The following is a 23,514-nucleotide window of genomic DNA, read 5'->3' on the forward strand; positions in this document are numbered from 1 at the left end:
GCGGGACGCACTGTAATATTTGCATATCGCAATGTCTTATGGGAAGTCACCGTAAGCGACAAGTGGCTTTAGGTCTGCGCGCATTATAAATGCTCTTTGCGCGCGTTATCCTCCGTGGGGCGGCGGGAAGCTCATCAGTGGGGCTACGAACTGAGTGCGCTTAGTCACTCTATCTAATGTCCCTTGGGAAGGTCTGAGACTAGGGCCATAGAGCAGCCCTAACAGGGCTCTCCCTGAGCTTCGGGGAGGTGAGTTCCCAGAGAACGGGGCTCCGTGAGTGCAGACTGGGCAGGAGCTGCCATGGACCCCGCCCTTGTGGAGGGGCCTGGCGGAGGCCTTCTCAGCCGGAGCTTGGAACAGACTCACGGCCAGCGAAGTGAGTTCAGTGGCTGAGGGGAGGTACCCCGCGTGGGGGGCCTCATAACCCAATTCAGACTACTCTTCCGCCCGTCCTTTTTTAATGAAATGCTGCTTTCAGGCCTGAGGCTAAGAGAATGGTAATGAACTCAGATTTTTAGAACAGGTGGGTGCCACCGTGAGGGATGGGTGGGGGCGCGGGATATCCCACAAGCTCCATTTCAGGCACTCTGAATTAAAACTCAGATTCTGCGTTTTTAACAACAACCAAGTATTGGTGACTTTCATATAGATTTTTATCCACATATTTATTGGACACCTGGGCGAGTTTTGGCAATATGGTAGTTCAGCCAAAATAGACATGGTTCTTGGTTCTTGGGGACAGACATTAATCAAATAATCACACAAGCAAAAGCAGCAACGGTGCTGTAAGAAGTATACAGTACTTACGGAAGTTGTGAGTTGTGTGAACTGTTAGTCGCTCAGTTCTGTCTGACTCTTTGCTAGCCCATGGACTATAGCTCTCCAGGCTCCTCTGTCCATGGGATTTTTCCAGGCAAGAATACTGGATTGGGTTGCAATTCCCTTCTCCAAGGAATCTTCCGCACCCAGCGGTTGAACCCACGGGAAAGCAGTACTTTAGGGCTGTATACTGTCACCTTGCTTATTTAACTTCTATGCAGAGTACATCATGGGAAGTGACGGGTTGGATGACTCACAACCTGGAATCAAGACCTGCTGGGAGAAATATCAACAACCTCAGATATGCAGATGACAGAATGACTCTAATGACAGAAAGCCAAGAGGAGCCTGGCAGGCTGCAGTCCATGGGGGGTCGCAAAAGAGTCAGACACTAGTTAGCGACCAAACAACATTAACAATGCTATGAGCTTTACATATATTTAATTCTCACAACAACCCTGTTGTTACGTAGGTATTATTGTCTATATTTTACAGTTGAGAAAATTGAACTCTAGAAAAATGTGAGTAATTTATTCAAAGTCGCAGTGTATTGGTTTGCTAGGGCTGCCATTACTAAAAACTACAGACTGGATTGCTCAAACAAGAAAAATTTATTTTCTCAAAATTTTGAAGGCTAGAAGCCCAAGATAAAGGTGTTGGCAGCATTGGTTTCTCTAAGGCCTTTCTCCTTGGATTGCAGGTGACTGTCTTTTTCCGGTATCTTTCTTACTAAGCTTGTTAACTTGAATATTTCCCTGATGGTAAGTTCTAACTTGAGTAGATCTAGACTACTAACCCAAAAGATTGAAAATTGGAGTAGGTCCATCTAAACTAGAATATGTGTAAATACCTTGAATTAGTCCGTGCTAAGTATATTAACTCAAAAGGAAGCTTGGTTTAAAAAGTTTAATCTAAGAACGGTGCAAGTAGCATCTTTGCTCCTTAAGGAGACAGGTACCTGAAGCGGGTGGGGGTAGGGGGGGCAGGTTGCGTCTTTCCAGCGCTTTTAAGGTAAAGGAGGGAGGGAATCATCATTAGCCAATCAGGCTCTGAGGTCACTTCTTAAAGTCACTTCCTGTCTCTCCACTTCCTCTCTTTTCATTTTGGTGGTGGGCTGGTGAGTATGCGTTTAATTTTGATTCCTAATTGTTTTGAATTTCTCTTCAGTTTGAGGCACTATATCCTTGTGGCAGCCTTATTTTCCAGCTAGGCTTGGAGTGTATGTGAGCTACTAAGCGATTAATTTCGGCTGTGTGGAAATTGGAGGAAGGCAGTGAAATGATCTGCCTGGCTTATTTCCACGTGGTTCTCTGCAGGACCGGGTCTGCCTTCCTTTTCTGAGACAGGGTGACCTAGGAACAATAGACTCTGCTTCTTGTACATAGTGTTTCTGCAAAATGCCTGGATTCATTTTGCTTGGGGGAAAAGGTACTGTTATTTTCTCAATGCTGTTTTGACTTCTTTTAGTGAGAGGGTAGATCTTGGAAGAGGAGTTTAGACCAGTCAGCTTTAATTCTCCTGTGTCTGCAGGGCTCAGGTTTTTACTGGGTTTATGGGAGCTGGATTGGATGTTGTTTTTGCTCTGGTCTTTGCTCAGAGCAGTTCATCTTTCTTGTTGGGAGGAAACTGCAAACTCCGAAGTCAGATGATTTTAACAAGCTTCAGGAGGAGCTCCTAATTTTAATGTCAGCACTATGGTGATAGTGCTTTCAAAAGCTTAGGATGTACTGAAAAAGATGAGGGCCTTAGCTTAGTGCAATCCTAAATGAAATTCCAACACCACAGTCTACTCCTCTAGTGATCTTAAGTGAGTCAGTGAACCGTTTTGAGGCTTAGCTTTTGAAGATCAAAGTATACGAAGTCCAAGCACTAGTGGATGTATAATAAATGTTACATACCTTCTAGAAATAAGCAATAAATATATTTTGGGTATTATTTTTCTCCTAAAAAGTTTTGCCCAGTGACCTTGAGTGATATACATTAATATATGAGTTATCCTTACAGGTAGAGGGTGTTGAGCAAGTAAACTCATATTTTAGCATTGTTAGGAAAAATGGGAATGTATTGGGGACTGTAAACATGCAAAATAAAAGAGGAAGACTTTGTGAATTCCTCCAAAGCTATTTATTTTAAAAACTCTTAAAAGTCTGAGATCATGTCTTGTGAAACAACTAATTTTTCAGTTAGAGGTTTTGTTGAGTGGTAGAAAAATTAGTTTTCAATGGAGATATGCTTTATCTTATTTTATATCTATTTTACATAATTTAATCCTCACAACAGTTCTAAGAGGTAGGTGGTGTTTGTCCTCATTTTAAGGAAAGGAAATCTGAGGCTTAGAGAAGTTGCATAACTTGACCCAGGTCACAACAAATGGATCTAGGAGTCAAATCTAGCTCTGTCCATCTTCATTATCTTAACCATTAAGCTAAGTTGCCTGTCACTTATTTAAACCTTGCTTGTATACTTATAAAATGGAAAAGATAACATAGTACTTGCAAAATGAGTTACTATAAGGATAGTGCTTTATAAATTCTAAGGCAGAGTATTATGAAATAGATAAAATATGAAGTTATTCCTTATTGCTGTTTTGACCCAAAGCCCTCAGGTACTATATTTTTTTATTTCATTTTTGTTTTGCTCCACCAGCAATGGGACTAGGATTGGGTGAAATAGTGTTCTCTTGGGATGAACTGCATGATCAGTCAGTGTTTCTGATCTTCCTGCTTTTGTTTCATATATGCTCTGAGTGGATTCCTCCTGGAGTTCAGTCACTCAGTTGTGTCCGTCTCTTTGTGACCCCCTGGATTGCAGCATGCCAGGTTTCCCTGTCCATGACCAACTCCCAGAGCTTGCTCAAACTCTTGTCCATCGAATTAGAGATGCCATCCAACCATATCATCCTCTGCCATCCCCTTCTCCTGCCTTCAATCTTGCCCAGCATCAGGGTCTTTTCTAATGAGTCAGTTCTTTGCATCAGGTGGCCAAAGTATTGGAGCTTCAGCTTCAGCATCAGCCCTTCTGATGAATATTCAGGACTGATTTCCTTTAGGATGGACTGGTTGGATCTCCATGAAGTCCAAGGGACTCTCAAGAGTCTCCTCCAACACCACAGTTCAAAAGCATCAATTCTTCAGCACTCGGCTTTCTTTATAGTCCAACTCCCACATCCATAAGTGACACTGGAAAAACCAAAACTTTGACTAGATGGGCCTCTGTCAGCAAAATAATGTCTCTGCTTTTTAATATGCTGTCTAGGTTGGTCATAGCTTTCCTTCCAAGGAGAAGCATCTTTTAATTTCATGGCTGCAGTCACCATCTGCAGTGATTTTGGAGTCCCCCAAAATAAAGTATCTGTTTCCATTGTTTCCCCATCTATTTGCCATGAAGTGATGGGACCGGATGCCATGATCTTAGTTTTCTGAATGTTGAGCTTTAAGCCAACTTTTTTACTCTCCTCTTTCACTTTCATCAAGAGGCTCTTTAATTCTTCTTCACTTTCTGCCATAAGGTGTCATCTGCATATCTGAGGCTATAGATATTTCTCCTGGCAATCTTGATTCCAGCTTGTGCTTCATCCAGCCCGGCATTTCACATGATGTACTCTGCATATCAGTTAAATAAGCAGGGTGACAGTACACAGCCTTGATGTACTTCTTTCCCAATTTGGAACCAGTCTGTTGTTCCATGTCCACTTCTAACTGTTGTTTCTTGACCTGCATACAGATTTGTCAGGAGGCAGATCAGGTGGTCTGGTATTCCCGTCTCTTTAAGAATTTTCCACAGTTTGTTGTGATCCACACAGTCAAAGGCTTTGGCATAGTCAATAAAGCAAAAGTAGATGTTTTTCTGGAACTCTCTTGCTTTTTTGATGATCCAGTGGATGTTGGCAATTTGACCTCTGGTTCCTCTGCCTTTTCTAAATCCAGCTTGAACATCTGGAAGCTCACAGTTCACATACTATTGAAGCCTGGCTTGGAGAACTTTGAGCATTACTTTGCTAGTGTGTGAGATGCGTGCCATTGTACAATAGTTTGAGCATTCTTTGGTATTGCCTTTCTTAGGGATTGGAATGAAAACTGACCTTTTCCAGTCCTGTGGCCACTGCTGAGTTTTCCAAATTTGCTGACATATAGAGTGCAGCACTTTAACAGCATCACCTTTTAGGTTTTGAAATAGCTCAAAGGCAAAGGAGAAAAGGAAAGATATAAGCATCTGAATGCAGAGTTCCAAAGAATAGCAAGGAGAGATAAGAAAGCCCTCCTCAGTGATGAATGCAAAGAAATAGAGGAAAACAATAGAATGGGAAAGACTAGAGGTCTCTTCAAGAAAATTAGAGATTCCTCCTGCACTGAGAGGTTAAAACAGTTGGGATTTTTAGCTAAAATAACTGACAGTAAGTGGGAAATAAAACTTGAGAGTCTGTTCTGATAGTATAGTCTTAGAGAGCTGACGCTAAAAGATGACTCTGCCACGCAATTAGTTTAGCATTTACTTCATATACAAAGTTTTGGATTGTTTTCCTTTTGCTTCAGGTTGAAGATGGAGTCCCCTGAGGAAGGAAAGCCTGGGTCTTCAGCACCACATGTGCCAGCCCAGAAGCAGCAGTGTGAAAACCTCTCTAACATCTGCAGACCCCTAAAAATTAAGGAGACTTTGATTTGGACATTCTCAGTAGGAATGGTTAAAGGCTAATGGGACCATAGAGGCAAGTACTTGAACTTTGGCTAAGATATGACACCTTAAAGCATTCTGTTTTACATGTGTCAGTGTCTTTTTTATGTAAAAACGACAGGCGGTTCCTTGAATTACCATTGTGTCCCATAGTGTGGGATACACAGTAGTCATTGAGTAAACTGGAATGGAACTGGGCAAAACTGAGTGATAGTATAATCTTAAAATGGAAGCATCAGCTCAGTATCAATTCAGTTCAGTATCAATTGTGTTTTCTATCAAGCCTCATGAATCATCTGTTCACATGTAAAATGTTCCTTTTGTCCTTTGAAGAACTTATTTCCACAGGAAGCAAAATGAGTGGGTCATTGATTGTCTATGGGATATTTACAAAATGTTTACTTTAGCTCCCTAAGTAACTCAGTAAATGTACAGTGGTCTTCTTGTGGTGGAATGATAACTTGATGAAGCGTAACTAAAATCCTACATGTAAATCCATGGCTAATTCATGTCAATGTATGACAGAAACAACTACAATATTGTAAAGTAATTAGCCTCCAACTAATAAAAATAAATGAAAAAAAAAATCCTGCATGGAGCATCACACATTGGGAAAGGCATCATGTGTTATCAGGCAGGCTTTGTGCTATATGCCATGGAAACAAAGACCACGCCCTTTGCAATCTGTTTTTGTGAGATGAGACAAATAGGAAAGGTATACCATTTAATCTATAATTATTTTTCCCATAAAGAGTACTTGGACGTGGGCTTTTGAGATGGACAATGTTAAAACTCTTACAATAAGAAATGGTGAAATTTTGCAGTGTCTTGCTTCCTATATGTTCCCTTAGTTAATCTCACATGTTGCTGATATCCAAAACATTTGGAATAATTAAAGCAGTATTCAAGTATAGGACAAGAACAAGTGAAATAACACTTTGATTATATCTCTGAGTTATTAAAAAGTTTGTGGTTTATATTAAGCCTTATGAATCATCTGTTCACATATAAAAGGTACCTTTTGTTCTATGAAGACACAGGAAACAAAATGAGTGGGTCTGTTTCTTTCTGACCTACTGAGCCAGTATGCCATTCTTTTTTTTTTTCCTCCCAGTATGCCATTCTTAATACGTTTTAAAGCAAATTGTCGTTTGCAGTTCTGCTTCTTAGTTCAGGTAGTAAGGGGCATACTGAAGTGAAAATATGGAATTTTGACAGAATTGGGCTCATATCCCAGGTCTTAATAGCTAAGTGGACTAGGGAAATTTATGTAACTTCTCTGAGCCACAAAATTTCCTTATAAATATGGGAAAAAACTTCTGTTGTAAAGTTTGAAATGATTTCAGTAGTTCTTGACAGATTATAGGTAGGACTTTAAGAATGATAACTGATACTTCCTTTTTTGTCAGCTTACTTTTAGTCATACCCACTGTTTATGCTCTTCAACAGAACTTGAATGTTCTGTATTTGTACTGTCCAGTTTGATAGCTATCAGCCATATGAGGTTACTGAGCAATTAAAATGTAACTGAGGAATTTAATTTTTAGTTTAGCTTAATTGAAATTTAGGCTGTAATAGGTGTTAGCTATTGGACAGTGCAGTTATTATTTTAGAGATATAATTCATGTGTTATATTAGTTTCAGGTGTACAACATAATAATTCAGTATTTGTATGTATTGATATTAAGACATGATTACTATAATACATCTAGTTAAGATCCATTACCACATCTAGTTAAAAATTTTTTTCTTCTTGTGATGAGAACTTTTAAGATTACTCTCTTAGCAACTTTCAGATATATAACTAAATACTCTTCTAAGTGCAATTTTGAGACTCATTCAAGACCTACTATTTTTTCTTCATGAAGCCTTCCTTGACCAATGATTCTTCTAAATATAACTTGGCTCTGTCTCTGACTTGTTTGGACATTAATTTTCTCGTGTGTTGTCTTTCTAGCTAGGTTGTATTTGAGATTATGGAGTTTTAAATTTCCCCATTGCTGCATGAAGGAACATGAAAAAAACATAATTGTAATATTGTGATTTTATATGATCATTAAATATAATAGAAAGAAATAGAAAATTCAGATTACACTCAACCTCTGTAAGAACAAATCTTTTTTATACTGCCATCTCTTGGCCAACTTGTGCTCCAAATGATGCTAATTCAATTTTGTTATGTCAAGGGAAGGTTTGCTTTAGTTTATTGTGATAAATACTTTAAGAGAAGTAGAGGTTAAATATAACTGACACTGGCTCAAATGAAATTGAAACAAAGTTTGCAAAAAAAAAAGACTATTTTAGATTGCCTTCTCATTTATCTTACACTTCCCAGTTCTTAAAAGTGAAAGTTGGTCAGTTGTCTCTGACTCTTTGTGACCCCATGGACTATACAGTCCATGGACTGTTCTAGGTCAGAATATTGGAATGGGTAGCCTTTCCCTTCTCCAGGGGATCTTCCCAACCCAGGGATCAAACCCAGGTCTCCCACATTGCAGGTAGATTCTTCACCAGCTGAGCCACAAGGGAAGTGCAAGAATGGGTAGCCTATCCCTTCTCCAGCAGATCTTCCCAACCCAGGAATTGAACTGGGATCTCCTACATTGCAGGCGGATTCTTTATGAACTAAGCTATCAGGGAAGCCCTACCAGTTCTTAGCTCCTTCTATTTTTTAATTAATTTATTTTTTCTTTAAAGGATTTTGTGAACTTAATGATTGTGGTCACCCTGTGGTTACAAGTGTTTTATGTAATCACATAACCTGTGAACTTGGAGAGACTGGCAGTAACTCATACCATTTATGCCCCATCTCCCTGAATTTGTTCCCATGGCTGCCATTCTTTGGTTGCAGCCATCACGGGGTTCTTCTGTTTGCATACCTATTCTCTTTTTAGACTGTTGACTTTTATTAATGTAACCTTTCAGACATTGGTTGGACTTACTGTATAGTTTTACCCAAACTTTTAAATTTATACAAATAGTGGAGCTTGTACAGAAGTCTTGCCCTAGTCTGATAATGAGTTTGGGCATTTGATGACATTCTCCAAAATAGATGGGTCCATTTATATTGCTGAATGCAGATTCAAATAAAGAATGAATAGTTTTCTTTGAGTTAATTTTCCTTGAGGCTTTATGGGTGTGACTTGGTGTGGAGTAGGCTGGTGTGCATTCAAGGCTTGTAGTCATAACCTTTGTATATTTGTTTATTATTTAATTTTTTATTTTCCAGAGATGCCAGATGCTTGATAGATCCTGTAGTTCAACTTGATTCCTAGAGAGAAGCAGTTCATATGATGCCAGAAGTAAGTATAAAGAAAACCTTCATCTTTACCTCATTTGAATATCTAACCACCTTGCAAGTTTGGAGATTCAGTTTTCTTCGTGGTTGAAGTTTGGTAGTTGAAGGGGCTTAGTGTTAACCTTGAGAGAGTTTCCCTGGTTTGGGGATGAGGACCTGGTGGCGGTTTGTTCTTCAGTAGTCAGTCATTTGCAGTTTGCCATGATGAAATACATGTTAAGCCTATGTTTCAGCTGATTGCCCTGATTGTTTTATTTATTTATTTTTTATTTGACTGCACATGTGGGATGTAGGATCTTAGTTCCCAGACCAGGATTTGAACCCATGCTGCCTGCATTGGTAGAGTGGAGTCTTAACCATTGGACTCCCAGGGAAGTCCTGATTGCCCTGACTGAACACATGCTCTAAGCAGACTACAGCTAGCACAAACACTTGGAATTGATTCCTATTTCTTGAAATTCTTACTGGGATCTAGCCCATGATGTTAGGTAATTTTTAAATTTTTGAACTATGAGTTTGCTACTACAATACTTGGTTGAGCTTTGACCTTTTGTTGTGTCTCTTTGAGATAGAACTTGGGTCAAGAATCCTTAATCTAAAAATTCAAACACTACAGAAAGAACAGTGATAACTGGTATAATTCTGCTAACCACTTAACTTGACAGTATTAAACGAGTCACTATTTTGTTAGTTTATACATAAGATTAAGAGAACCCCAGAGTTGGTTAAATCAATTTTAAAATCAAGATAGTAAAATGCAATACTATGTAATCAATAAAAATTATGATATCAGTTTATCTTTCTTGAAATGGAAGAGTATTCATGATATATTAATTTAAAAACAAGTTACAGAGCAATATGTATAATCCCTTTTCTGCTTAAACATTTTTGTGTGCTTATGTTTACTTGAGAAATCATTTGAAAGGATATATTCCAATACTAGGGATTATTGTCTTTAGAATCGGGTTCTATGGATGATCTTGTTAACCAGTATTTTCTGACTTTGTTATATTTGTCTCTAATTTAAAGTTATTTAAAGCAGCCTAGATAGGACAGGCTTGTATTCTTGTACTTGCAAGTTTCAGCAGAGAATGGGGCAACATATGAGTGTGAAATATAGGAAATACAGATATTTAAAAGCAATGTGCAAAGTAACATCAGCACTTGAAATAATTTTTTAGCTTTCGGTTGTATCTTTTGCAGAAATGAAATTTCAGGAAACTAGACTGGAGTCTCACTTCTTTTCCAGCCCGGAACTCTTGGGAACTGTAATCCTGGATATATAGTAGATAATAATAGCATTTTTGTTTTATGGTAAGGCTTATGTTGAAATTGAGAAGCTTTGACATACATATGAATCTGTGAAAACTCAGCTTAGTGACTTCATGGCTAGCTTTTAAGGTGCTACAAATTTTATTTTTTAAAAGGTCAACTGAAGATGTTGAAAGGTGGCATATAGCATAGTAGCTATACATGGCTTCTGAAGTCAGACTTCGTTCAGACCCACTCTCTATCACTTAAGCAGCTGTGTAACCCTGGCAAGTTTCTTAATGTCTTAGGGTCTTTATATCTTAGAAGGTGATAATAATAGTACCTGACTCAAAGGAATAATACTTGACTTAGAAGATTAAATTAGATAATAAATGTGTGGGGCTTAGAACATTATTAACATATGGTAAGTGCTCAATAGATGTTAGCTATTTTATCACTGGAGTCCATGTGTATATTTATCTTAGACTTTGTACTACCTAGCAATTTCTGACATATGCATAATAATTATGAGAAAGTCCTTGTTTTTATTGCTTATGTGCATCCTTCTGGCAGTTGGGCTATGCCTCATTGCCTTTACCCTTAGCACACAGAGTCTATTTTAGTTCTAGATTTAGGCAAAGTACGATAATAAGGCCTATAATGTATATCCCAATATCAATGTTTCAATAACATTTTCTTAATTAATCTTCTTTTTGACACTAATTTATTTATCACCTAATTGCTCTTTTTGTCTGTCTACTAGCTGGACCAGTTGATACTTAATGGTTCTTCTAGTTCTCAACTGACTCTTTAGAAATTTAGAAGTGATAGTGATGTTTCGTAAAACATTTATTGAAGTGATTGGAGGTAATCTTTGATGGCTGTTCCTCTCACTGCTTGGAGCTTTCAGTAGTGGGATTTTAGTCCATCATATATCCAAACTGACTTGTCTTCACTCAGGGCACCATGGGGATGGGTTGGCTGTCCGTTAGTGCCTTCTGATTTTTGCGGAGTCAAACAAATGCGAAGCAGGTGGTGATTCTAGATTAAGAATTATACTTGGGATTAAAAAACTCCATTAATTCTAAAACATGAGGATCTAATATATAGAGAACCCCGATTGCAACAGATTTGAAAAGCACTGATCTAGGACTATGAAAGGAAGTGCTCTAGTCAGTTGATTCTAGGAGTTATTGAAACATACTCTGAAGTCATTCATGTTTAAATTTTAAATGGTTTACTCAATTTTCTATTGAGTAGTTATTCACCTTTCAGGGAAGTATTAAAAATATCTTTTTCTCTGCAGCATGAAGGTGGATGATTCTTCAAATTAAAGATGGACACTGACTTTTCTCACCAGAAATGGTTTATAAGAATCAACTTGCAAAAATTTAAGAGGTAGTAAAAGAAAGAGTAAAATATTTTCTTCTATCATTCTTTGATTCTTTGCTAGATTGTAACTTCATGAAAGCAGGATAACTTGCTTATCTGTAATGCCTGACCCAGAATAGATACTCAAGAAATACTTGAAGTTAATTAAAATATCTGTAGAATTTTGGGTTTTTTTGAATCTTTGGAAATGACAACCATTTTAATGGCATTTCAACAAGATTACATGGAATACTTGAGACTTCAATTTTTACTTGATAAACTACCTGGATAGCAATGAGTCTTACTAATAACTTCTGTTATAATATGAAATCTATTCTCTAGATTATGATTCTTCTGTTAAAGCAAATATAAATATCAAATTAGATTTAGAGTAGATGATGCTGACTATCTCAGATTCAAACATACTAGGAAAATTATTATTTCTGAAGTTCTTAGAGAAATGTGGTACATAATATAGCCAGTAAGTACTTATAATATCTAAACAAGATCAAAATCAAACTTTATGGTAAAATACCAGTTAAATGGTATATGATAATGAATGCACAAATTGTGCTGTCAGAGTTTATCCAGACTTTTTATGTTAGGAAGAATGGATTAAAGATTTGTAAATGGAAAGCAAAACTTCAAGCCTATATAAAAGCAAAGACTATGGCACTGTGACATTGGATTAGCCATAAGGCAAAAGAAAAGACTGATACATTTGTATACACTAAAATTCAAACTTAAGTTTGCATGCTATGTAACTGACAAAGGCTCCATTTAAATCAAGAAAATGATCAAAGGATATGAATGGGCAATTCATAGATGAGGATCCCTAAGTAGTCATTCACATGAAAAGATGCTTAATCTAACAACTGATAAAATAACTTTACATTAAAACAACACTGAGATTCCATTTCACTGCCATCAGATGGGCAAAAATCGAAATAGAATAAATGAACTCTGACACTTAAACATGTTGCCAAGGCTGGAGTTGCTGGTAGCAGTGAAATTAATTTATTACTTTGGAGAAGGTTTGGCAACATCATTTTTTTTTTAAAGATGATTATACCCAATCTTTGGGTAATCTTAAAGAGTTCTTGACATGTATACTCAAGGAAATGGGCACAGAAGGTTTATTGCAGTAAAATATTTTTAGTTGTAAAAACCTGGAACCAATGTCCATTAGAAGAATGAATAAATAAATTGTGGTTTGTGGAATTTGGCTGTTAAAATGAATTAATATAAGGTATGTGTATTAACTTTACATCTCAAAAAAGAAAGACTTAAAAATGGTCAACTGATATGTATTGTGTGAGATTTAGTAGTGTGAGAACATGAAAACAAAATTTGATGTATATACATAATTAAAAACCTGTATGAGATTGATAAACCCCCAAATCTGGCTTGTTTACCTCTGGAGAGGTAAGAGGAAAATGGATTGAGTATCTGTAACTTGTCACCTCATTAAAAAACATCAAACTTAAAAAAAACAAACATCAAACTTGAGAAAAGTTTGGGTATATTATATTGAGTGATGGTCAGTCTCCACACATTTTTTATATGCTTAATATTTAATAATAAAAACCTATTTTTAGCATTTTATTTATTTATTCATTTAACACCAAAAACATTTTGTATTGGGGTATAGCCGATTAACAATGTTGTGGTAGTTTCAGGTGAACAGCGAAGGGTCTCAGCCATACATATACATGTATCCATTCTCCCCCAAAGTCCCTCCCATACAGACTGGCATATAACATCGAACAGAGTTCCATGTGCTATACAATAGGTCTTTGTTGGTTATCCATTTAAAACATAGCACTGTGTACATGACCTTCCTAAAGTCCATAACTATCCCTTCCTCCCAGGAACCATAAGTTCGAAAAACAAATATTTTAAAATGCTCTTTTTGGTGGTTAGGTCTCTGTATCCCAGCCTTGATTGATTTCAGTGGTTTCATCCTCAGAAGCACCTTAGAAATGAGCCACGGAAGGGTTTTTCTATGCCATGAGAGAACAGGACATATGCCACCAAGAAACAAGTCAATTCCTGGTATTCCAGACTACTTTCTCCTGTCTGGCAAAACATGTCTGTCCCCCATCCCGCCACCAAATGTGTGTGTGTGTGTATGTAGGTATATCTGTATATGTATATACATATATATATGCACACACAATTCATACAGGCTTTTAGCCAAATGGGTTGGGAATTGGAAACTGACTTAAAAATGGTGTGCGTTACACCAAACTTTGGGGAATCAATAAAATTGAAGAAGCAGGAAGGGATCATATTGTAGCACAAAGGTAACTTGGCTGGAATCACAAAGTTAGATACTGGTCAAATGTGAATGCTTTGTGTTTTACAACTTGACATGAGAATATACCTTTTTATTGTACTTTAATATTTCTACATTTGGTATAGTTAAAACCAGAAAATGCACAAAAGGCTCGATAACCAAAACATGTTAGGGATTACATGGTTTACACATGAACCCCTGATTTTCTTCAAACCCATTTTGTACCACTAGATTGAATTTCTATTTTGAACTCTCAGGAGACATTTTAGGAAAAGTGTACAAAGGCCAAGATGACCTTGATTACTGTGAACCAGTTACAGATAGACAAAAAACTAGAGAAAGTTGTTTAATCAGGGTAGGTTTTTGTCTGAAGGAGAAAGGTGTAGTATATAGATTCACAACCCACAAGGGGGTTTCCCAGGGCTTAGTGTCCCCCGTTGTGTTGCTGATTTACTGGATTGTTTCTGTTACTAATTCATACTAATGTCACATCTTCAGGAAAGGTGGCTACAAAAGTCAGCATTAGGCTTATATTCTGAGGCCCCTGGGGCTCTCAGCTTAATTTCTAATATGAATTCTAATAGACTCATAGATTGAGCAGAACGTCATATAGTAAGTACAGAAGAGAAAATGTAATAGGTAAAAGTATTAGGATAAAATAGGTGCAAACATTTAAGCAATTATTAATGCAAGCAGGCCCACAAATGTACACTGGCAGATGGTCTCAGAAAAGCTGTGACACCTAACCCTATGGCTTAAGAGCTGTAACGAATGTTCATATGCAGATTCTAAATCAAGTTCTTTACATAAAGGATGTGAAAAACTGCAAAGATGTCTGTCTCAAGATGGATTAAAAAACGGCAGAAAATACAACAGAGGTGTTAGGTGTCAAATTATAGATATCACACAGTTTGGGGGACTTTCCTGAAATACAAAGCCTTGTTGCCCAGCCGGTACTCCCTAAAATGGCCCAGGACAAACACCTGCGTGTACTCACGCCTACTGTTAGCTTCTCAGCTGTCCCCACTCTGCTCTGACCTCAAATGTTAGGCTGAGGACAGCTAGGAGAGAGGGGCTTGGTGGGCTACAGTCCATGGGGGTCACAAAGAGACACGACTAGCGACTGAACAACAGCTCGTGCCAGTCGAGGGCTGAAAACGGCACTCAATGACAGTATTTGCGAGGCTCCCAAATGGGACACCTAGAGCAGGCTCAGTCAGATTCGCTCAAAGATACGCGCGCCTGGCGGTGCACCGCCCACAGTCTAGGTGCCAGGGCCCTCGGGTCCCAGGATCCTGAGCCGCGTGGACTCGGCGCCCACCACCCGGCAGGCTCTGGGGCGATTCCGCGCATGCGCCCTCTGACGTAGTGGCGACGCCAGCGGCGAATCCTCGCTTGTCGTCGTCGTGGTGGAGTTAAAGCAGCAGCGGCGTTTTCCCGCGCTTTTCTTGGGCGTCTCAGGTTAGATTTTTTAAAAAATTTGTATTAATTTTGTTAGTATTTTCTTTTGAGAGTGCTGCGAGTTTGACGTTTCCGTGAGTCTAATCTTCAAAACTTGGTTCTCGCTAAGTTGGACGGCTCCTTAAGTTGGACGGTTTATGAAATTGACTCTTTCCCTGACTTTGTGGAAAATTTTGAACTAGCTGCACCTCTCGCTCTGCCTGGTGCAGATCCCCTGGAGAAGGGAATGGCCACCCACTCCAGTATTCTTGCCTGGGAAATCCTATGGACAGAGGAGCTTGGCGGTTGCGAAGAGTCGGACAAGACTGAGCAACTAACACTGGCTCTGCCTGGTTGAGGGACTCAGGTTCCAAACTGTCCCCAGCTCTTCAGCTTCCCGTCTGCGCTGTACCCTGCTGGAGGGACAAAGGCCTTGTAACTGCGGCCCCGGGTACCTGTGGAGACTCCTTCAGCAGGGACGTTTGGGGTAAAAAATGTCGGAGCGTCCTTGTCCCACCCCTGTGACCCAGGCAACTGTCTTGACAGAATTTACCCGTTCCTAAATTTGACCATCTTCCCTTGGTGTGTAACTGGTGTGTCACTATTATTTTATACAGAGTGTTAGCCGCTTAGTCGTGTCTGACTCCGCAACCCTTTGGACAGTAGCCCACCAGGCTCCTGTGTCCGTGGAATTCCCCAGGCAAGAATACTGGAGTGGGTAGCCATTCTCTTCTCCGAGGGGATCTTCCCGACATAGGGATCAAACGCCGGTCTCCTGCATTGCAGGCAGATTCTTTACTGTCTGAGGCATAAGAGAAGACCTATTTTATACAATAATGACTAATTTCGATATGTTCAGGATATTGCTGCCTAGTTTGGATTAAACTCCAGTGACAGTAGACACTATATTGAAAAATAATGGAATAGAAGCATAGCATTGAACAGTATTTACATTAATAGGTGACTTGTTTAATTGGTGATAAAGTTTGCTTTTATATAGATTTTCAGGCTTCATAATGTCAACTACTTGAATGAATTAGGTTAGTTTCTATTATAGTCTTTTTTAGTCAAGGCAACACAGGTAAAGAATCTGAGGTATCAGCATATATGAAAACCTAAAAATGTAACTTAAAATACTTTGCATTAAAGAATGACTAAAATTAGTGCCTGGACTTTTTATATCTGCCAAATGTGAGAAGTGATACTAAAATATTCTAGCAAACTATGAATGGGTAATACAGTTGGATTTTTGTTTAGGCATTGAGAAATGGCAAAAAGCACTAGTTTAATTTTTATCTCTACTTTGTAAATGTTCCTAAACCTTTTTAAAAAATTTTTATGAACATATTATTTTTAACTTATAAATGAGATGTAGAACTACCTGTGTCTTTAACTTTTTCCTTAAAAAGTTTTTTCGTGGCCTTAGCAGTGTTGCACAAAGAAGGAGCACAATATTGTTGGGTGACTGAAATCAATATTATATATTGATTGTAATACAAAAGCATAATAAAAGGTATATTATTTTGTCTTAGTAAAATAAAAACGTGTTTCATTTATTTTTATTTATTTATTTAATTTTACTGCAAATTGACTTTTTCATTTATCCCTTTTTAGGATTCTTTTCAGCATCTGAAGACTGTTATCTATTATGTCTTTGTGTGAAGACATGCTGCTTTGTAATTATCGCAAGTGTCGTGTCAAACTCTCTGGTTATGCATGGGTCACTGCCTGCTCTCATATATTCTGTGATCAGCATGGTAGTGGTGAGTTTAGTCGTTCACCAGCTATCTGCCCTGCCTGCAATAGTACTCTTTCTGGAAAGCTAGATATTGTCCGTACAGAACTCAGTCCATCAGAGGAATATAAAGCCATGGTATTGGCGGGACTTCGACCAGAGATTGTATTGGACATCAGCTCCCGAGCGCTGGCCTTCTGGACATACCAGGTTAGTGCTTAGGCTAGTTGCCCTGGAGAGTATGCTTTGAGGTGTATGTGAATACTTCTAAAGTTTTTCCTTCACTGTGTATTTGTTTTTTAAAAATGTATGAAAAAATACTCTTTTTAATTTTCTTTTTTGCAAAAGTAATGTGTTTAGTGTTGAAAAATCCAAAAGGAAGAAAATAAAAATAATCCATAATCCATCACTCAGAGATAACCAGTCTTGATACTTATGTTTGTATATTATTAGATTTTCCTGTGTATAAATATATATTTATATATATTTTGTCTATATAAAAATTGGGTAATACCACAGATACCATTTTTGTGGCCAGGTAAATTGACAATAGATTATGCCTGTTATGAGTATTTTATTAAATATTTAAAAATTAGCCATTCTATAACCATAATTTTAATGGTTATAATGTATTATAATTTATTTTCAAGTTATTAAAATGCTGGGATGAGTACTGTTATCATTAAATTCATATCCTTAATTTTTTGCTAACTTTAAACGCCTGAAAGTGAAACATTTCAAAGTTTTAAAAATTGCAGTGTTAAAAGTTGCCCTCCAGTTAGATCATGTCAGTTTGTGTTCCCTTAAGAAATGTAGGAGGGTACTTGTTCACCATACTTTCTGCTCACCAATTAGGTATGGTTACAGTAGAATCTCATTGCTCTCTAAATATGCATTTGTTGGATGACCTTTAGATGAATACATTTTCCTGTATTTTAAGTATATTTTTCTGGTATTAATTGTCTGTTTTATTTCAGTTGCTGTAGTTTTCCCCCACTGATTAAAAAGAATTCTCTCTATACATATACTTAACTCAGATGTTGCAAGAAATTTTTTTCACTTTTGTTAGTCTTCATTGATTTTTTTGACATACAGTTTTAAAATTTTTGTGTGTTTGATGAAATCATAATTTTAATGATTGAATTGGATCATAAATTGTAAGTTATTTTAAAAATGCTATAATGAGCGTTCTTATCTTTAAATTCATATCCTTATTTCCTTTTTTGATTTCTGTCTTTGGCTTCTTTTTAGAAAGACTTATCTGTGGAGAACTTTAATCAGGTCCTTGTGTATAATAGTGTTATATATGCAATTATAATAATGCTTCTCTAAAAGGACTGTTTGTCATCTGTCACATAAATATTTTAATTATATTTTTCTAGGTAAAATGTTCCTATTGTATGCTCCTATATCATCTTATGCTTACCTTTGTTGTATTATTTATACTATATTGTAATTACTTAGATATTTGCTCATCTTTTCTAGTTAGGAGACTTCTTTAGGTCATGTTTTGATTCCTGTGTATCTTTGGGTCCTCAGTGACCATCATAATTACTGGTCTTAAGTCTCAGTAAATACTTATTGACTGAAATGAATAGACACTCTATCTTAAAGTAGATCCCAGTTTGGGGAGTAGTATTGATTGAACATGAACATGTGGTATTGTTGTAAAGTCTGTCCTTAAAGTCATTGTGACCGTAGTATTTTGCTGGCTACTGCCCAGAGACTGCTCTTAGTCACTTGCCTGTTGGCCTTTCCAGCTTGGCCTCTTGCATCCACAAATCCAGCAAGAGAGAGAATATGCTAGTAAAAGAAACTCTATATTCTTATATAATGCACTGGTGAAGCGATAGCCTATCATTTTTCCTGTATGCTAGTCACAGGTCCTGTCTAGATCAAGGGGAGGATATAAGTGTCAGAAGGCAGGGATAATTGGGGACTGTTTTATAATAAGTTCTCCACACTATGGATTACTTGAAATATAGTGTTAGATTTCTTGGAAGCTTTTGGTCTACATGTCACTTGTTGAGGTCAAACAAATATTCACATTTTTTGTTGATGTAATGGTCATGCTTTGAGAGTATTCCTCCTTTTTTTTTCTATGTATTTAGTGACATAGTGTATTATTTTCTATAATAATTATTCTTTTGTACATCCTAATTTCTTCTTAATCTGGTTCTAAAATTTAAAGTAATAACATTCCAGTATGTGTGTCTTTCTTTTCTTTCTGTGTTTGTATAAAGTTAAAATAAATAACTTTGTGTTTATTACCTTAAATCTTTTCTCTCTTGGGACAGGTACACCAGGAGCGTCTCTATCAAGAATACAATTTCAGTAAGGCAGAGGGCCATCTGAAGCAGATGGAGAAGATATATACTCAGCAAATACAGAGCAAGGATGTAGAATTGACCTCTATGAAAGGGGAGGTCACCTCTATGAAGAAAGTGCTAGAAGAATATAAGAAAAAGTTTAGTGACATTTCTGAGAAACTTATGGAGCGAAATCGCCAGTATCAAAAGCTCCAAGGCCTCTATGATAGCCTTAGGCTGCGAAATATCACTATTGCTAACCAAGATAGTACTCTTGAACCATCTATGATTGCACAGTCTGGTGTTTTTGGCTTCCCACTAGGTAAGAAAGGACATGTAATATCCAGTATCAATTCTTTAAATTAAATTAGTGATGTTTCACACTGTGTCCTGCATAGTTCCATGCAGTTAGTGGAGACTCCAGAGGCGTAGAGTGGTGGTAGTAGTGGTAGGCTCTAGGTTCTTCATCTGTGTCTCGATCAGCACATCCTTAGTTTTAATCTGTTTTATTTGCTTACATTTTAAATTACATCTTCAATTTATTTGAACAGAGAGTAAATAATTCCAAAATTAAAGTTGGCAAATTTCCACTTCAAATGAAAAGCTATTTAGTTGCAGTAATAATAATAATATTAGCTGCCATTTATTAATTCCTTACTAAATATTAGAAACTATTATAATTTCACATGTATTTGTGTCATTTATAAAACTTTATGAGGTAGGTGTTTATTATCATGCCTATATTACAGATGAGAAAGCTGAGGAACAGAAAGGTTAAGTAAATTGGTCAGGGTCACAGAGCTATCTTCAGAGCCCATACTCTTTAACTATTTGCTATCCTGTGAGAAGACCATGTTTTAGTTTCTTTCACATGACAATACTGATTGCACAGTTCTTAAGTTATTAGTGGTTGTTTATTCATTCATAAATTTATCAAATATTTATCAAGCATGTTTCATGTGCCAGGCTGCTGGAAAAAATTTTGGGCAATGGGGATGTAAGGATTATCCAGATAGGATTTCTGCCTCCTGGAAATACACAGTCTAGCTTTTCTACTTGTCAGATGGCAGGGAATCTCTTCCTGAGTTCTCTCCTTTATACCACTCTTGATATGACAGAATCTAGTAGTTTTTACTATACTATTAATATACTTTTTTGACACACAAAAAAGTGAAAATTCTTGAGATGAACTTTTATTTGAGCTGGATTTTTATAAATCTTCTTTTTTTGAATTTTATTGTTGAGGAGAAGAGGATATCCTAGAAAAGGAATGAAGTAATGAGAAGAATATCAGATAGGAGAATTGAAACAAAAATAAGTTTCAACTTAGCTTTCAGTTAATTATATGATTTAGTCAATCAAAGTATTATTGTGTATGGGCATTATAGGTATTCTTATATTTTCCTTGTGACTATCCACATTTATTTCAATTTCTTTCATTTTTACCAGTTCTTACCTGATCCTTTTTTTGCACACACTTATCTTTTTCTTTCACCTCTTGCCACCATTGTTGACTTGAAGTAGATATAGTCAGCATTCTCCTTTAGTTATATAACTAAAGCCAAGGATGGGTTCAGTGAAAGTGAAAGTCGCTCAGTCGTGTCTGACTCTTGGCAACTCCATGGACTATACAGTTCATGGAATTCTCCAGGCCAGAATATTGGAGTGAGTAGTCTTTTCCTTCCCCAGGGGATCTTCCCAACCCAGGGATCCACATTGCAGGCGGATTCTTTACCAACTGATCCTCAAGGGAAGCCCCAGTGGAAGTTGTTAAATGCTTATTTTATCAGATCTATTGTATAATTTTTCTTAAGGGTGTGCTAATTGATCTTGGGACTTGAATATGTGCCAGGTTTTCATGGTAGTCATATATTTTCCAGAGCGCCTATGGAAATTGTAAAAAAGAAATTTGTTCTTAAAGAACCTGGGACAAAAGTTACACACACACATGAATATATATGATATTCCTTGAATGTAGATTAATAGATAACAAATAAAATTATGATACTGTAAATTCTAGCTCTACAAAAGTATTTCACTGTCTTAAGTTACTTTTGGTGATGAGGTAATGGCTATCACTGGAAACTGCACATGGAAGAAGGTAAGATATATATACTGTGGTAAGGGGAGGAGGCTATCTTTTCTTTATCCAAGGTTTATGTTTTACGCATGTCGTAAGTGTTGAGTTCTGTTAAAATATTATTGAATGGCTTTGTTTTTTTCATCCAAAAGATCTATAAGGAAATAGATTCTTAAGTTCTTCCCTTATTTTTCTTCTAGGGAACAACTCCAAGTTTCCTTTGGACAGTACACCAGTTCGAAATCGGGGTGGTGGAGATGGAGATTTTCAGTTCAGACCATTTTTTGTGGGTTCTCCCACAGCACCTGAACCTGCCAACAGCTTTTTTAGTTTTGCCTCTCCAAATAATGAATTAGAGCAGCAGCCAGTCTCTAGCAGGGCCTTTAAAGTAAAAAGAATTTAGTTGACCTCACAGAATTTTCTCTGTTCACTTTCAGTAATTTCATTTAGTAAATAATCTTTGTTTCACATAGGAGTCACCAGCCTTTTGTGTTTGTACTGAATCTTCCAAGTTGTTTTCACATTTCCAACTTATAAGAGATTAAGTGGCAGTGGGCTGCGGGTGGCTTCTGATTTCCTTTTCAGTTTCTTTTATTAAACTCAATTTTAGGGTAAACTGTTTTCATTGGTAGCAAAAAGCTTACAATATTTTTGGGTGTTTGTAGGTCACCATTTGTTTATGTTTGAGCTGTTTCTGGCTGAGCCCTATGTTTAAGTATACTGTATAAGCACCTCTGTTTTATGTCTACATGTCAGTTTGGGTTCTGGTGTGTATATGTTCTTTTACATTTCTTTTTGTTGTTGCATTTGACAGTATGTTTATGTGAAAATTTTGGTTTCAGGAACTAGTGAGTGAGCCTATAGCTTGTTATTTGGAAACATACATTTATTTGTATATACTTAATGTATTTGCCCATGTATGAACTTGTTTGGAGGTGTCATATCAGTGAATGAAGGAAGGTACAATTTGATGCATGTATGTTTAGTTCCTATTTCTATTTAAGAGTAATTCACATTGATAAAGTTATGTTGAAAGTTGACTTCTTGGCATTTAAGATAAAATTACTTCTTTATTTTTTTGCTAGCTGTTGCCCTGGATCTACTTACTTAGGAATGCACTTCTACTGCAGGAAACTTGCCAGTATGTTGTTGATCTCAAGATTATAGTAATTAAAATACTTTTAACGATTTATTCCTTGTTTTTCTTTATTAAATAGTGGTCATTTCTGACTACTATCACAGTAAAATATAGAACCAATAAAGAAATTTGAAGGATACTTTCAGTAACTTTATATCCTATTAGAGGCAAGACCTGAAATCATACTGGTTGAGGAGCCAGAACATCAAGGTTCTAGTTATTTTCCCCCCCATATATTAGTTGTACAAGTTTAAGTTTCAACTTTCTGGGGCTTTGTTTCTACATCTGTGATGTAAGGTGTTGAATTAAATTATCCTTACAGCCTTTTCTAACTCTTAGATTTTGTGATTTATTGTTACTGACTTGGGAAGAATTGCCATGGAATTACCTAAATTCCAGGTTCCATTGTTTTTTACGTAATAAAAGTCATACGGAAATCATTTGAGTGTATTTTATAGTCATTGTAGAAAGGCAAGTAAATACCCTTGCTTTACCTAATTTAATAGCAACCAAGTAACATTTTCTTCTTTAAGGGTATAGAATATCAAATCTCTTAAAAAATAATTTTTATAGTACCCCAAAGTTAAAATGGTATCTGAGAAAGAGGATGAAAAAATCTTTACTTAAAAGCTCAAAAACACCCCTTTCTATTTCATTGCTAATTACACAGATTTTATAGGTTGCAGTTTTTTCTTCCTTGTGAAGTTTTAAAATTTGTTGAAAAGTGATTTGAAGAAATCATTTTTGTACATTAATGATTTCTGTCCTGAACCTTTGCTTCCTTTGTTAGGTTCACAGAATCAATTTGAAGTATAAGTAAGCTATAATTAAAACTAAAGAAAAACTCTGGTGGACTATTACATGCTACTTTTAAAAAATTGCATTCTACTTTAAAAATATGTAAGAGTTTAATACATTCACATGGTACAAATTCCAAAGGTACAAAAAATTTATAGAGTGAAAATTCTTGCCTTTCACTCCTATTCCTGAACTTTTCCTTTCTGGAAGCAGTTAGTCTTGTAGTGTCTTGTGTCTTGTGCAGAGATAGTCTCAGTTCAGTTCAGTCGCTCAGTCGTGTCCGACTCTTTGCGACTCCCTGAATC

The 23,514-nt window shown here is 36.8% G+C and overlaps 1 protein-coding gene and 1 non-coding gene across 14 annotated transcripts; both read left to right on the forward strand.

Annotated features, from left to right (window-relative positions):
- The first annotated feature begins 94 nt into the window (after positions 1 to 94).
- On the forward strand, positions 95 to 22,851 carry CCNB1IP1 (cyclin B1 interacting protein 1). 13 transcript variants are annotated; one of them, XM_070468930.1, is made up of 9 exons: positions 95 to 523; positions 5,352 to 5,524; positions 8,720 to 8,792; positions 9,992 to 10,102; positions 11,346 to 11,452; positions 13,334 to 13,454; positions 16,764 to 17,094; positions 19,182 to 19,515; positions 21,474 to 22,851. In XM_070468930.1, the coding sequence occupies exons 7-9, from the start codon at positions 16,798 to 16,800 to the stop codon at positions 21,674 to 21,676; spliced, it is 834 nt and encodes a 277-aa protein (XP_070325031.1). In that variant the 5' UTR covers positions 95 to 523; positions 5,352 to 5,524; positions 8,720 to 8,792; positions 9,992 to 10,102; positions 11,346 to 11,452; positions 13,334 to 13,454; positions 16,764 to 16,797; the 3' UTR covers positions 21,677 to 22,851. The 13 variants fall into 13 exon arrangements, with proteins under 13 accessions (XP_070325031.1, XP_070325026.1, XP_070325030.1 ...); XM_070468925.1 differs by having other exon boundaries at positions 9,970 to 10,102; positions 11,346 to 13,454; XM_070468929.1 differs by lacking the exon at positions 13,334 to 13,454.
- Positions 10,915 to 11,062, forward strand: LOC139035799 (small nucleolar RNA SNORA79). Its single transcript, XR_011488510.1, has one exon. It is a non-coding gene; the product is annotated as a small nucleolar RNA SNORA79 (small nucleolar RNA).
- Positions 22,852 to 23,514: the final 663 nt, after the last annotated feature.

Source organism: Odocoileus virginianus, chromosome 6 (assembly GCF_023699985.2).
Source record: "Odocoileus virginianus isolate 20LAN1187 ecotype Illinois chromosome 6, Ovbor_1.2, whole genome shotgun sequence".
Lineage (NCBI taxonomy): Eukaryota > Metazoa > Chordata > Mammalia > Artiodactyla > Cervidae > Odocoileus > Odocoileus virginianus.

Excerpts from the sequence above, each read along its gene's own strand:
- CCNB1IP1 (XM_070468925.1), top strand. The coding sequence starts at position 16,798 with ATGTCTTTGTGTGAAGACATGCTGCTTTGTAATTATCGCAAGTGTCGT. Across the intron at positions 17,095-19,181 it reads TGGCCTTCTGGACATACCAG|GTACACCAGGAGCGTCTCTA; the intron begins GTTAGTGCTTAG and ends CTCTTGGGACAG. Across the intron at positions 19,516-21,473 it reads TGTTTTTGGCTTCCCACTAG|GGAACAACTCCAAGTTTCCT; the intron begins GTAAGAAAGGAC and ends TTTTTCTTCTAG.